At 35.6% G+C, this 17,005-nt stretch overlaps 1 protein-coding gene across 3 annotated transcripts in view; it reads right to left on the bottom strand.

Moving 5' to 3' along the window:
• SGCZ (sarcoglycan zeta) overlaps window positions 1-17,005 on the bottom strand; it is a gene marked incomplete at its 3' end in the record, with an annotated part of 510,669 nt that overhangs the window by 114,704 nt on the left and 378,960 nt on the right. For 2 of the 3 annotated variants that reach the window (XM_081999343.1, XM_081999345.1), the window contains exon 3: window positions 14,760-14,861. The exons of the other annotated variant lie outside the window; for it this stretch is intronic. In XM_081999343.1, coding sequence (XP_081855469.1) covers window positions 14,760-14,861 — 102 coding nt within the window. The remainder of the gene's footprint in view (window positions 1-14,759; window positions 14,862-17,005) is intronic. 3 annotated transcript variants of the gene reach the window in all.

The raw sequence follows: 17,005 nt of genomic DNA, 5'->3' as shown, positions 1-17,005 counted from the left end.
AAGAGATAAGTAATGCAACATCCAACTTTTTGTACCTGAAATGGATTTTGCCCCAAGTGTACAATAAAATGTGTTTCCTCATTCCACACAGAAATCCACACAGGAGAAATTGACAGTCTGTAGCAACTGTCTCTATGTACCTGATAAAGGATAATTTCATTACTGCGTTAGGAGAACTGAAGAGCTTTGGACTCTTCTGCCCAGGCAGGAGGGTCTTTTCAGGTTAAAGTTGAGGCATGTGTTTGATTCTAGCTTGGATTCATCTCCACAGTTAAGACTCAGTTCATATTTATTTACTCTACTTGCTGTGTTCCAAATTTGAACTTGGCTTATTTAAGGGAAGGAAATCTAGCAGCAAGGCTATATTATGCTGGATGCATCTGCAACTCCTTTTCAATTATGGGCACACTTCTTGATCCTGGCCCAACTGTCATGCATACCAGATATCTGCAGTCTGTATGTCCTTAGGTGGCTCTAATGTAGAAACTGAGATAAGGGGTGGTTGTTGCCCACCTGGTATAGGTGGGATATAGAGATAGGGACATGTGTGAAATACACGGTCCCGGAAATGAAAACTGGGTGGAGAGATCAAGTAATATGGATGTACATAGATACCATCTTCTGAGAACTAAACTCAAGGTCAAAACCAGATTTATGCCTGTTACTGTTAAAGAAATACATTCCTGCAAATTGTTCTTTGTAGAATGCCTCATTAGTTATTGATTTATACTACTTGAATCCACACATAAAGCATCTGTGCTATGCTCACCAGGTGCCTCTTCCAATATTTTGATTGGCAATTACACCAAATTGCTAAAATCCACAGTTAAAACCCCAGATGAATAAAGAACTGCAAACCTGAGAAAAGTACAAAACAAATAGCCAAAAATACAAAAATCCTAACACCCACTTTATTTGCAGCTCAGAAGAGTTTTCTTAATGCTCCTCTAACCCTGTAAGGAGAAACTGATAAATGCCTTACAATGTTAAGAACGATGTATGAAGTTAAGAAAAAATGTAGTCTTCAACTGGGAGATTATAAACATGCCCTCTTGCATACTATACTGACAATATTTCACATATTCATATCAATTTTCTGTGGTTTCTGTGTGAAAACTTTTGAAGCATTTCAAGCTATTATTTTTCAACTAATGGGAGAAAAACTCTGAGGAAACAAAAAGGAACAGTATGTGCCACAGCTAAGCATAAACACTATTTTTATCCCCCAACATACCTGTCTCTTCCATATACTTACCTGAAGTTTTCCCTAGTATCCAATCACCTCCATTTAATGTAAGGTAAAAAAGCAGCACTTCATTCTTGCATCAGCTGCTTTCAGGTAATCACAGCACCTTATCCGTGCAGTATAGGAGTTCTACCGTTTCATACGCTAACATATAATTTTCCTCACTTTTTAAGACCAAAATTAGATTGCCCTTATTCATGCTGACCAATCAATGAAGCTACTCCAAAAATTAGTATACTATTTAATATGAATCACAGTGTTTCAAAAAACTACTGCATGCTAATATAGTATATCTTATAAGAGAAGCAGCATCTGCATGTTAAAAGAAGATGCTGTAGGATCCCAGATCTAAAGTCATAACGATATTTTTACTAAAATATTTTTAAAAACAAATTTTCTGCTTTTAGAATGTACAGTAGGTGCTCCTGCAAAAAGCTGATCCACTTCCTGTATTTTCTGTGCCAGCGTTTTGCCATAGCTTTGGCTCAGTCAGGAGAGTTAATTGACATCCCAACATGCCCACACTTTATTAAAACAACAACACAAGTATGAAACGCTTTCCTTCTGGGATTTTGTAGTTAGTTTACTCAGAAAGAGAGACCACAGATTTATAGGAAGGTTCTGGTCTGGTGGATACCAATGGAGAAACACAGAGACAAAAATAAACTTTGGCAAAGTATATAAATATCCCCTTGTAGTTATTTATTGATCTAGCAAGAGTAATAAATCTTTCTAGCCATCCTATACTCTTAGTGTAAACTTCAGTTTTCCTTTCTACTAAAAATGATTGTGGCATCTTTCATGTAAATCCCTATTGGAGTGCCAAGTATACTATCAACACAGATTTTACTTTAAATAATAAGAATTCTATACAATAACTTTGAATTTTTAAAAATTACTTTGGCTCCAGACCAAAAGAAAATTCACCATCACCAACTACTACCCATGCTACTGCAATTACCGCTTATACTTGCAAAGACTTCAACAAGAGTATATACTGTAGTAGCTGTTGCAAAATAGTGTATGACAGATTGCCACCCTAAATTAACAAACTTCGTGAACTACAGTTACTTTCTCTGCAGACCAACTGATTTGAATTCAGCTAAAGATACAAATGAGTCTCTGGCTGAAGCCCAAGAGCCAACTTTACTGCAAAACCACAGATTTCTGTTGTACAATTATAATGCTGAAATCGTAATTACCAATTCCAGTACAGGATGCTAACTTCTTCAGCTGCTTCCATTATAATACTTCTGCTTTCCTTGTGAGTTATCTTTATCCCAGTCCCACCCACGAATTCCAACATCTATAGTCTGAAGTTCTTGCAAGTGTTTATTTCCAACTGTATTTCTAAAAAAAAAAAATTAAAAAAAAAATCTTACCCTTAGTTTGTGTCTATGAGACACAGATAGTACATTTTACAGCAATGTACTAGTTTACTAGTTTATGATTTTCTTTTTTAATTTGAGACCTTTATATAGCTTGGAGACTTTGAAAAACTTGCACACTTAGTTACCACCTTAAAATTTTTCTTGACGTTTAATTCTAAGGTGGTTTTTTTTCAAAAAAAAAAAAGCTCGTAGGAAATTAGCAGAGTCTGTTCAACACCGAGCTTTTAAAGTCTAACTTAATATAGAAACAGTTCACGTGTCTACAGGCTAGAGTGCATATTGCTGCAGTAGCTGAATTTTAACATGTAACATAGACAACAGCACGCTCGCATTTCTAGAGAAGCAGGCCCAAGGTTAATGCAAAGAGGATTCTGCAGAATGCTGTTTACTCATGTTAAGTAGGCAGCACTGTAAAGCTATAACAAAGAGATACAAAAACAGCAACAAAAAAGATAAATCAACTTGGTCACCACTTAAAAAAAAATAGGAACTAGCTTTTCAAGATGACAAGAGACACTGGGTCTTTGATTCACTTGAAGAACTAATTTATGTCATGTATTAATTTGGCGAGAGGAGGTAACCCATAAAGATATTAACTGGAATTTAGTTGGACAAATCCTTAAATAGAGGAAGTTCTGAAAACTTTCAAGCAGACCACATAGGTTCTTTGAAACAGCTTTTGATAATATCTTACAAAGTAACAAATGGGTACAATTTAACTTTTCGGTCACCCGCAAATCAGCAGGATATGTAGACGTCAAAAACCAAAGGTCTGAAAAAAATAAACTCTTAATGTCTTCTGTCAGTTTCTCATTTCCTTAACATCACATAAAGGGAGAAGATTCTTAATAGCAAAGTAATGTTTCACATTCCATAGAAATGTTTCATGGAAAAATTGGAATATGAAAAATTTTAATAATTTTCTACAAAAACCCCCAGGAAACTACTCTTGAGAAAGGACACCATAATTAGATCCAAAATTAGACACAGGAAGATAGCATAGAATACATTAATTTAGTAGAACTTTGATCTATGTTTGGTTTTATCTGTAGAATGCATGGTATTTCGGGTTACTTGTTGCAGACAAGAAGTTACAATTTTCAGGTACTTTTTTATTTAAAATTTTAATTTCTTTTAATAAAATGAGTTCAAAGGAGAGCACTGATCATATGAAAAGATGAAAAGACTTTAAATCATTTTGCTTTGTGCAATTATTTCATGAGGATGCTCTTCAAGCCATCAAGGTTTTCAACTGTTACTGTTCCTTCTGGATGCAGGCCAGTGTCAAAACATGGTCCTTTTTATAGAATAATCAATGTTTCCATTTTCTTTCTTCAAATAATAAATTCAAAACTGCTTTCGAGTAACAATGAGAGCAAAGATTCAAAAGCATAATCTATAAGATGATGAAAAGTGGTACTTATTTATTTTGCATCTAAAAAGGAGAATGATTATGCCACCTGCCTTTTTTAAGAAGGGATTGAATTTATCACATATTGAAGACTTATAAGCAAAAAACATAACTGAGATGTTTCTTGCACTTCCTAAAAAAGGAAAAAGGAAAAGGATAGTTTTCATTCTAATACACATTACTTGTTCTGCCTACAAATATTTCAGTAATTCATACTTCTTTATTAAAATGCTTGTAGCACTTCTGGCATCTATTTACCTCCTCTGCCTTATTTTAACTTGATATTTCCTCATTACAGGTAATTTTGCAGCCACGTCGTTTCCTAAAACTGATAGAAGTTCAGCAGGTTTCCTGTGAAATCAGTCTGGCAGCACAAAACAATGAAATTTCAAAGTCATTGCAGGGGCAGGTCAGAACTATATAAAGGAGATTGAAGTTTAAGTCACAGTACCAGGTGGATGGGAAACTCCTTCAGGGAATAGTAAAAAATAAACAAAAATACTCTGTAAAAACATTTTCAAAGCAGAAAATTTCATTGCTTGTCGACAAGTTGTTTCTGAAACTAGAGGTTTATAGCATGATATATTTCTTATGACAACAAAGGCTGTATAGTACAAACTCAGAAAGCATGCTTGCTCTGGAATAAAAGGCTCCAATTCTTCAGACAGACTAGTAATTTTAGTGTTGTGCATAAATATGCAAGTGATATATGTGTGTTCATATGCAAAAAAAAAGAAAAAATATTGTTAATTATGGAACAGTAAAATCTAACTTGGTTCTTACTGATTGCAAGAAAATACAAAGTTCATTTCAAACGTAAGATGGACAGTATTATGAATGCAATACTTATGATATTTGCTTGTGGTAGTCAGCTATCAGAAGCTGCAAAGGAACAAACAATTTGTCCCTTTCAGAGAGCAATGGTGTCCTAATCAGGGACTGTCAAAACAGATGTGATGATTACACTATATAATGTCCTTTGAATCTCACTCCGGGAAGTTAAGGTAAGATTAATTTTTTTTTTTTTTTTTTTTTGCCTTAAACCTCAAAATAGTCATTAATTTTCTCTACCATCATGTAAGACATCAAATGTTGTGCAGTGTCCCAAAAAATATGGTATGTCTCAACAATTAGAATGCAATTTTCTGTCCCTGCTTATAGTTTTTTTTGTCCTGATAGAACACGGAAGTGCTGAGAATAATTAGAAAACAAAACAAAACTAAAACAACCCTCAGTCTAATACAAGTCCTATAAATTACATAAGCAGGTAGAAGAATTATTTTTTCTAAACTGCCTCAAACTCTTCTATAACTTTAACACAATGTCATTAAAACAAAAACAGCTTCAGAACTTCTATTTGACCACTCGCATCTCCTTTAGAACAACAAGCAGATTTTGCATTTGAATTTTATTAGTATTTATTTTTGCAGATTATGAATGGTTCATCTACCTCATCTAATTTCATTACAAATGTTTTATAAAGTGAAGGACATCATACAAAGCACAAAGTATACCGAAAGCAAAGCAGATCAAGTAAAAGAGGACTGTAATAATTCCATTTCAAGATATGAAATAAATTTTTCTATATCTAATAGATAAAACTAACTTTGTAAGATGACTTGCACTTCTGGAAATTACACATTCAAACTTTAGGACACCAACTTCTGCTTCAAAATGAATACCCTGAGAATCTTTCTTATATTCATTTTCAAAGTTGTCTTTGAAGTTATGGTTTGATTATTAGCCTAATACTTTTGAGATTCACCTGATATGAAACAGGGAAAGAAAAATGAGTGTTGTTATTAATGAGTTGGAAATAATTAAAACTCTGAGCCGTTAAAACTGCAATGCTTTCATTATTTTTCTTGTTATTTTTTGCTTCTAGAAAGAAATTGTTTATATACTCCTCCTCCCAGTTTAGTATCATAAGTAAACTTGCTGAGAGTGCACTGTACAGATCCAGGTCATTAATAAAGAAGTTAAACAACGTTGGTCTCTGTACTGACCCCATGAATACACCACTAGTGACTAGCCTCCAGCTGAACTTCGTGCCACTTATCATAAAAATTTGAGCCCAGCAGTTTAGCCAATTTTCAGCCCACCTCACTGTCCTTTTAGCATGTACATCATCAGTTTGTGTAAGAGTATGTGATGGGAGACTGGGTGAAAAACCTTGCTAAAGGCAAGATTAGCAATATTACCTGTCCTCATCCACCAAGCTAGACACTTTGTTGTAGAAGGCTGTCAGGTTGGTCAGACATGATCTCTCCTTCAGGAATACATGCTGACTACTCCCAACAGCATTAGATGTATAATTTTGTTACATGGATATTCTTTTCTCTTAATACACTGAGTCTTTGGATATGAAGTAGATGTCCTAACTTAAAAAAAGAAAAAATTCTTACAATGGTTTTTTTTTAAAATATTCTTTGCCTACAAAAGGCTTACAAAGGCATTCCACAGCCCAATTTATAATACATTTCAAATGATCTCAGCAGCCCTCAAGCCAGGGCTAACAGACTAGCAGTATTTTGGGGAGATAAAATTATGTTATGTACTTTGTTTATGCTTAATAGTTTACATGGATATTTTTGCCCCCAATGGCTCCCATTTTTTTTCTCCTTGGATTTATCTGTGCATCCATAGTTCTAAGGTTTCTACAGAGGAGCAAAGAGTAAGGTCTACCTGAAATTTATAAAATGGAATGCAAAGGATAAATGTTGTTCTCCATGAAGAAACATGAATAAATTCCTGCATGAAGAGGTAAAGGAAGACAGATTTTTCTCCTTTTCAAGTATTTAGCAACTCATCTGTTTTTACATTCCTGCTTTGGATCAGATTTCCTATGGAAACTTTAATTAATAACATTTTTTTCTTTGTTTTAAACATACAGGATTTCATTAAGTAATTGCCTAGAATCTGCAAATTGCAACTACATTATTTTAGAATTGTTCAGGGAAAAAAAAGTCATTCCTTAGCTTAAGATGCCCATACAGTTAAAACAGCTCAAACCAAAATAATTTTGAAAGAGTATTGGGATCAGACACAAGACATAATGAACGTCAAACTGAAATATCACATGGTTTCATTGAAATTTGCCCCAGTGGAACACAGATATATTACATGAAGGAAGTACTTGGAAAACTGTAAATGCAATTGATACCGAAAACAACAACAACCAGCCCCAGAAAAATAGTTGCTACTTCATTAACTTTCCCACATCCTTCTGAAGAATTGTTCCCAAATCAAATTTTGTTCCTCAGGTTGGTATAAAATTGGGTGGATATAGGCCACTCATGACTTTATTCATGAGCTGTAATCAACCAAAGTAAAAATCTTGGGTAATATTAACTCAGAATTTTCAGTATAAAAAAAACAGAGATCCTCCTTGACTGAACAAGTCACAGTAATAATAACAGGAGTACAAACTGACATGAAAATATGATCTGTTCAATAGAGTTCTTCAATTGGATGACCCCCAGATAGCTTTCAGTGAAGTATAGCAAATCAAGGACAAAATCATGAATCATCACAGCCAACTCAATTTCAGAGTGGCAGTCCCTACAGAGACCACCAACAAATACGAGAGTAACTTGTCTCTTGGCAAAGCCTGTGATTAAGAAAGCTATGAACAAGATACAAGGTTAATTAACTGACATTGGGTTTTCAGTACCTTGGAACTACATCATGTTGAGAACCAAAATTATTTAAGGAGTCCTTTATGCCATAATAATTACTTTATTCTCAGTGACAGGTGAGTGATCCAAGGGCAAGGTTAAAGAATAGGTATCAGAAGAATGAACTGGGGAGCATTTCAGATTTTATCTGAGAGGTTTGTGACATGTAGCTGCAGAAACGAGCACTGCATTTTGCACTGAGCAAAAAAGGTGGCAGATGCTTAGGTACCTTTGTGGGTTTTTTGATAGTACAAAAAAGGTGAGCAATGACATCTCCTAATCGGAGTTTCTCCGTTATTTATATACCTCAGTAGTGGTAGGACTACATAACTCTCAAACTAGTTTTACTGCATGACGATGGGGTATCTTACGGAGCAGAAAAGAGAGTGGATATAACAAACAACTTGGCCTTGAATTTTTAGAACATGTTTCAGTGGACGGTGGGGGAACATATTCCCCCTCCCTAATCCCAGAATCAACAAATATGACATAATTGCAGGACCTTACAACAGACTATGAACATTTTGCAAGAAAGGAAGACTTCGGAAACTACAGCCCAGTCAGTCTCACTTCAGTTCCTAGGAAGATTATGGGTTCAGATCCCCCTGAAAATCATTGCAAAGTAGATGAAGTAAAAGGTGGCAATTGGAAAAAAATAAGCATGGCTTTAGTAAGGGCAAGCAGCGCCTGATTTGGTGGTCTTGTATAATGAGAAAACTGGCTCAATGGACAAAAGTAGTGGATGTCCTTCCAAATTCAGAAAGGCTTTTGATGTAATCTCCTATGTTTATTCTTTATAACCCTATCTGAGAGAGAATCTCAACAAAGGCATTCTCGCAGAAAAAGAATTTGGGGTTCTCACAAAGGCATCTAAGGCCTGAACGCAAACTTAAATATGTGCAATGTGCTGGCTGCAACTGACAAAAGTTAATTCTATATTGATGATTATACATACTTAGAGAGACAGTGAAGAAATACATTGTAGAATTGCTTTTGTCAAGATTGATTCAGATTTTGAATTAAAATAAAATAAAATTCTCTAAATATTTATAAGGGTATTCAATCTCCAGAGTGAAAATGTGAAGAGGAGGAATACAGGAAAGAAGTTGTTCTTTGAAATCTACCTATAATTTCTTAGTTCTTATACAATCACATATTTAAAAACCCAAGATATACAGAGAGTTTTCAGAGTTTCCCGTGTTCATTTAGAAGTTTATATGCATTCAGTGTTTCTTGTTTTCTAGACCTTTTTTAACTAAATCATTAAAATGTGTGTTCTCTAAGGATAGCTCTTGAAAACACATGCTCTCTAAGTTCAGAGTATACACTTTTAACCTTGTTAATTGTACAGAAAAAGCAAAGGAAGCCCTCCTAGTTTAAGGGACGAGTTACTTTTTTTATCTGCAATGGAAACAATTTAACAAAGCGAAAACTTGTTTTTCTTCAGCACTTGAGTACTGTATGCATGAATGAAAAAGATCAGTAAAGCCAAGAATACATCGTGAAGAAAACACCAAGAAAGCTTTTTATTCTTATATAACAAACTAATAAAACTGTACCTTGATAGTTTCCATTCACAAATGCAGTAATATGAATGCAGTATAGGATGATAAAGAAATTGAATTCAGGAAGCCGAACTATTGTAATAATTCAGATAATTGCATTATATGTTACTTGATTTCATAAATCTCATTAATGATAATAATGCAGTTTGCGTTGTTTCTTTGCTTATCAATAGAAAAGATATAAACATGGAAAATTTAACATTATCTAGATTAAATTTACTAGTTTCAGACTAGAAATTTGATCAAAAGTATACAACTAGACAAGCCATAGTCAAAATGAAATTCTTAGTAAAATTCAATCCATAGAGTATGTGTACCCTTGTTTCAGGGATGAAAAGATGTCAATTCAGGATCAAATGAGCCTTTATTGACTCAGGTTCTGATGTATCAGTTCAAGTTCTGACATGCAATTATGTAATTTGATGAAAATACAGAAGTATCATTTTGTGTAAACATGAGATTTTGGGTAGGAACCCGTGGTCCTGCAGACACCACTAACTGAATAGGGTTGAAAGGGCAAAGCAAGAGGAGGAAGGTTAAGGAAACAGCACCTCTGAGCAACCTTCTCATTTACGCAACTTCCAGAGGTAAAACATGAATGAATATTCACTTTACCAAGATCTGGATTTTTTCATTACTACTTTTCAATAGAAAATTGTACACTGGCAGAAGAAAATAACTAGAATTTTTGTTTTGTTTCTAAGAATTCATGCACATTTGTTCTCCAACTGACTTAAACTATTTTAATATTTACTGTTAATGATCGGGATTTTAATGAAGCAATCACAAGATAAAAGACAATTTTTCAACTTATACATAAAGTTCAATACACCTCTTCTGATAAAGTCATTTTAAGGTCTGCATTTAACCCTATCGCTTCTCATTGCAAGGGAGTTGGACTAGATGACCTTTAAAGGTCTCTTCCAACCCAAATTATTTTATGATTCTATGATAAATGATCTTATTTGGGCATCCAGGTACGCTGCAGGCAAAACTGGTGATTTCAGCATCTGTAAGCATATGTGAAGTTTACACTAGTAAACCCAGCCACCCATCACATTTAGATAGCAGCAGCAAAGAGCTCAGTTCAGCCTAGCTACTCAACAGACTGCTACTCTTATCAGAAGTAGTTCGCTATCAGAATCAGAGGTGAACCCTGTGCTATCAACGAACACAATTTATCAGCTCTAGATCTAGCCAACTAACAGATAGCTCCAGCATATGCATAAGAACTCCACTCAAGCCTTTTAGCCATAGTATAACACATCTGCTGCTGTACCCTGCTGCTAATATCATTGGACTTCCCACCTAACTCTGCTTTGTGCTGAGTAATGGGAAAGCATTGATGCCGTGACCTGCAGGGCTGAGAGACCTACATGGAGGTCCCTCAGTGGCCATTCTACAAACCACGTCACCTGTGCAGAGGAAATACACCCGTTCCAACAAGTTATTCTTGAATATGTTACAAGTCATCTCAAGAGTTATTCGAAGGATGTCACTTTAATGTCTATGTTCTTTTAGAGGCGAATGAGTAAATTTGCTTAAAGAGTAAACTCTCTTTTCAAAAAATAAACAACATACGCATGTAGAAGACTGCAAGGACATAAGCTTCAAATGAGTTTTTGATTCCAAGGTACATTTTTACTCCCATGTACATCAAACTTTAAATAATTTCTGCTTCCATGGGAAAGGCTAGGAAAAGCATTCCCCTCTACCACCCAAAGTGAACACTAATGCCTGATGAGCAGGATAGCTCTTCAGAATCCACTATCTGTATTGAATAGGTCTCTACTGATTATAATGAGAGCTTAGAAAACCTCGCTTACTCTCCAATTTCTACAATGCAAAGGTCAATTCTGTAAGTGACAAAACAGCTAACATCACGTGCAGATGCTACACACCTGGGAAAACACCATGCAGAGACAGCACAAATCCCTACTGTAAAGCTTAATACAGCTCCAGAGGGTTTTTTCATCATTCCCTCATGACATTCACATTCGCATACCCCACAAGTTAGTGAAACTTTAGCACAACAGCTACTGAGCAAGTTAGCAAAAGACTGGAACTTGAACCTAGTTCACAAGTGCTGCATGATAAAAACCAAGTCTGCACACATACCACTTTTTTACCTAGGTAACAAGTATTTTAGTGTTAATAGATATAAGTAGACCTGCAACACAAAAAAATATTTTAGTTGAAATGCTTTGTCCAGCATTTATCATTGGTCAACTTTTATCTCTTCTGCTGGCTTGAGGGCACTTACTGACAGGTCTACCTGTTTTTCATGAGCCTCACAGGACTAGTGTGACCTTGTGTTAGGCTACTGGTAGAATCCGCATCCTGTTCCTTTAGAGTAGTTACATTTGTGTGCTTTTTTCCTGAGATTGGTTAGCAGCTGTGAGTGAAATTAAGACCCTACTTAAATCTCTCATTACTTTCACTTAAAACAAAAGCTTCCATGTGTACTTTAACAGAACCAGTGGTCTGCAATATTAAACCCTGTGCAAGCAAATATCCCAAATCATAACTCTCACGTACAGTAATAGGACATGGAACAATAATAGACACCATCCACCTTCAGAAAGGAACTGGGAAAAATGCACAAGCCATGACTAATGTCCTGCAACCTCTAAGAAAAATTATGCTCTCTGAAAGGTTATAGAGACTGGAAATTTTACACCCATTTCATAAAGTCTGCAGATTGGAATATTCCTAAAAAAGAAGTTCATGTTTTAGACATGGATTTGCTGTACTAGATATTAAGGTGTAACAGAACGCTTAAAATATTTTTTATATTTAGATATAGATAACAGATAAAATATTCTAGTTAATTTGATGAATTCTATAGTTACAAAATTGTAAAGAAAATATTAAATGATTACAGAAACTACTTTAGAGGTGTTCATACCTTCCTATGGCAAGGTGGTCTAGAAAAAAATAAACCCACAAAGTTCCCTTTTGTAGATGCCTTTCCAGTTTTAGAAGGCAGAATCTGACCTTATTAGTTTACTCTTGGTAACAGTGCTTGGTATTTAAATGGTCATTTACATACTTATGTGTTCATTGATCCATTGTTTCCCCCCACCAAAAATTCTGATCAATATCAAAGCTACAATATTTGCATTTATTTAGAAATAATTCATTACCAAATGTTTGATTAAAGATATATCTTAACTAGTTATTAATATTTTGTATTGGGTTTGTGTGGCAAGATTTTGGTTGCTGGGGAGCTGCAGGGGTGGCTTCTGTGAGAAGCTGCTAGAAGCTTACCCTATGTCTGATAGAGCCAATGCTAGCCAGCTCGAAGATAGACCTGCCACTGACCAAGGCTGAGCCCATCAACAATGGTGGTAGCATCTCTGGGGTAACATATTTAAGAAGGGGGAAAAAAATGGCACACAACAATTGCAGGCGGAGAGAGCAGTGAGAATATGTGAGGGGAAAAATTCTGCAGACACCAAGGTCAGTGAACAGAGGAGTGAAGACCATGGTGAGACAGGCTGTCCCCCTGCAGCCCATGGAGCTCCACACTGGAGCAGATGTTCACCTGCAGCCCATGGAGGACCCCATGTCAGAGCAGGTGGATGTGCCCAAAGCAGGCTGTGACCCCATGGAAAGCAGAAACTGGAGTGGGCTCCTGGAAAGGACCTGTGGACCCATGGAGAGAGGAGCCCACGTCGGCACAGGTTTGCTACCAGGACTTGTGACCCTGTGGGGGACCCATGCTGGAGCAGTCAGTTCCTGAAAGACTGCACCCCATGGAAGGGAACCAGGCTGGAACAGTTCATGAAGAACTGCAGCCTGTGGGAAGGACTCACGTTGGAGAAGTTCATGGAGGACTGTCTCTCATGGCAAGAACCCCACGCTAGAGCAGGGAAAGAGCATGTGGAGTCTTTCCTCTGAGGAGGAGGGAGCAGCAGAAACACCATGTGATGAATCGACCACAACCTCCATTCCTTGTCCCCTTTTCTGCTTGGGGTGGGGGGAGGAGGTAGAAAACTTGAGAGTGAAGTTGAGCCTAGGAAGAAGGGAGGAGTGGGGGGAATTTGGTTTTAGTTATTATCACTACTCTGATTTGATTGGCAATAAATTCATTTCCCAAAGTTGAGTCTGTTTTGCCCATGACAGTAATTGCTGAATGAATCTCTCCCTGTCCTTAACTCGATGCATGAGCTTTTCATTATATTTTTTCTCCCTTGTCCAGCTGAGAAGGGAGTTACAGAGCGGCTTTGGTGAGCACCTGGCATCCAGCCAGGGTCAACCCATCACGTATTTTTAGCTACTATTATAAAAGAAACATTATTAACAGGATTTTGTAAAATTGTGTGTGTGGTGAGTTTAAAAGTAAATCAATATCTGTTCAATAAAGTGATCAAAATTCAACATTATTAGGGAATATACTGTCACTTACATATTGTAGAATTTTTCATTACCTAGGACAATATTGCTACTCTCAAACATTGAAAGTTCTTAGTTTTACAGCAGACGTGAAGATACTACCTGTGCATCTCACACATCTATCAACACCAGAGTGAACTGATTAAGAGAAATGGGAAACTGTCATGATCTCTTTTATGAATGTACTTTATATATAAAAATAGAAGAGAGATTTCAACAGACATAATTTTCCACAAAGACATTTAGGGTAAACATACTTTTCATACCTGTCAAATTTTACAATATGCATATTAAAATTCTTTGTTGATGACTGACCGAAAACCATTGTAATATTCCTCTTTGATCATAGGCCATCACTTACACAGTAAAAAGAACTGAAGAGATTTCCAGTATTTCAAAATTATTTTTTTAATTCATTGATGATTTTAATATAAACAACATGACTGAATCAAAAAGAATGAGTTAAAATGAGCTACACTGAATTTCTGAATACATAATATCATGATTTTTTTTTCTCTGTAGCAACCTGCTGCTAAATGATAAAACAATTACATTTAAGCAACGTTAAAAATGGTTTGCTTTGAAAAATTTAGTCCTAGAGTCGTTACACAGTTTAGTAAGATTGCCTGTAGCTAATGAGGGAGGGAGGGAGAAAGGAGGGTAGGAAAGAAATCACACTAGTTAAATACAAGAAGGAATGTAAACATATACAAAACCATTCTTTATTTCACTACATTTTGCACGTATTACCAATCCTGTTTTTCTGGACATCACATCATGTGAAGAGTCAAATGTTCCATTCCCAATGCTAAGGTCATTTGCAGTATAAAATATACATCCTTTTTATGTCCTTTCTTTATGATAAGACATTTCTTTTAATGTTTAGCAAGGTTTCAGAAAAAAAAAAATCATTTTTAACATGAAGGAAGCTTTCACTGTTAAGGTATTCTCAAAGAAAACCTCTATTTATTGCTAATTTAGGAGGTGTAGGAATTAAACTTTGTAATTTGAGACTGAGGAGATTAATTTATACTAGCTGTAAATTAAGAAAAAAAGATTAAAACCACCTACCTTTCGGGAATGGATTTCTTTCACGTATAGTGGAAGTAGAAATTCAGATATTCCTTCAAGTCGTATTCCTTTTTTAGTGACTCTCAAATTTCCCATTCCATCCTACAATCAATAATATATATCCACTTTAAGAAATAACCTTATCCAGAACAAGGTAAAAAAAAACACAACACCTGGCCTAATATCTAAAAACAATGAGTGTTGTCCCACTGCCCCCAGCTCTCCTGATAGTCTTGGGCAGGATCTCACATGGAAGGATTTCTAGGCAAAGCTTCACCTGGGATTGAGGTATTTAACTGTGCAGCCTGATTGTGAACTGTGTGCATTATTCCTTGGCTGGACCTAATGCAAGGGTACAAATGTAGAACATAAGTATTCCTTTACTGCAGAGGTGAAAATAGATCTTGAATTACAACTTACATAAAACAATTATTTAATTATATCTAAAAATACATATAACACTTGATAATGCAGTTTATTATTGTTATGTAGTGAAATATTAGAAAAAATATATCATTGAATCAACTGGTTTTGATTTTCCCAGCAATTAAAATACATCAGAAAATATCCTATAGGAAGAAAGAAAAAGGTTTTTTTATTATATGTTGCTCATCACTGTTAAAAGCATGTTGCTGGTGAAAAGAACAAATTTCAAAATGCTGAGGGTTATTTTTGCTTGTTTGTTTTAATGTATCTGAATAGAAATAGGAAAAGGGCCATCATTAAAGTCTGGATGAAACAAGCAAACTAAATGAGTCAATGTTCAGTAAAATATAAGCATAGACAAGTGGCATAATAAGGCTTCAGCTGTATTCTTACAGGAAAAACAGTGAAGCCTGCTTGACACTTAAGAGACATGACCATTTTGTACACTGATAGAAATTCGAGACTTTTTATCCCCGGATGCTTGTTACTATATTCCTGATAGAAAATAATTCTTCACCGCACATCCAGTGGAAATCAACTTGATCCACTTAAGCGCAAAATTAACAAATTTAACCTAATTGCTGATTAAATGTTTTGAAGCCATTTGCTGACTCCAGTGTAGCAGAACAGTGAGAACTTGCATTTCTGTTCTGATGGTTGAATTGTGAAACAAGTAACCTCCATTTGCTGGGCAGCCACAAACAGCTCGACAGTGTCCCCAACTAACTGCTACAGCTGAAGCTGGAAGAAGACACTGAATTAAACAACATTATACTTATCTAAAGATAGAGTAGCCACTATACCACTACGGCTATTCACTTTCTAAAACAAAGAGCGATGCCAGTATGGCAGATATTTAATTGACACCACGGCCTCCACATCTGAAGCAAGACTGTGAAAATGTGAATTCTTTAAGACAACAAAAAGAATTACATCTTATACAATGTAATTCAGTTGAGATAATTCCCAAACACAACAAGGACATAGCGATAGACAGCTTTCCACACAATGACAGATTTGCAATGAATATACCCTCTGGGCAGCCGGGGTCCCTCCCAGCTTCTTGCGTACCCCCAGCCTGCTTGTTGGCTGTGTGAGAAGCAGGAAAAGCCTTGACTCTGTGTAAGCACTGCTCAGCGATAACTAAAACATCCCTGTGTTATCAACACTGTTTTCAGCACAAATCCAAAACATAGCCCCATGCCAGGTAGTACGAAGAAACTGAACTCTATCCCGGCCAAAACCAGTACATTAGTGAATGATTAAATTATGAATTATCAAATAATGCTTCTTAAAGAAGTGATGTTGTATTTTAAAATACTTTTAAGTCTATACAAATAATTTCACATATAAAGCTTCAGGCATTTGTAGGCTTTCTAACAAGGAGACAGTGGTAAGATGGAAAAATTAGACTTTCCTTTCGAAAGTGCAATCTGCATTAATACCCTTTAATTCTCAATTTCAGCAATCTTATTTTTCTATATATGCTATAGTAATACCATATAAAATCATAACAGGAAAAAACAATCTGAGAAAAGACAGCAACCATGCTGTATTTTGGCAGCGAATAACTACTCAACAAGAATTAGGTACTGATTTATTGATTTGGATATAAACACATTTTCTAACGGAAAAGGCAAACTCAATATGTTGTTTTATCTACTTGTGCGGAATGTTTGTAACTGTCAGGCACCAAATAATATTCACACTAACACTGAAAAAAAAAAAAAAAGGTGAAAAAATATAGAGTCAAACTTCCAGAAAACCAGAAATGCTGAAGTTAAGGTTTCCTAGGAAAATTCCATCTGTTCCATCTTGCA

This window comes from Phaethon aethereus (genome assembly GCF_964289735.1).
Source record: "Phaethon aethereus genome assembly, chromosome: 4".
Classification (NCBI taxonomy): Eukaryota; Metazoa; Chordata; class Aves; order Phaethontiformes; family Phaethontidae; genus Phaethon; species Phaethon aethereus.
Note: the sequence above shows the minus strand (reverse complement) of the source record. Positions and strands in the feature narration are given on the sequence as shown.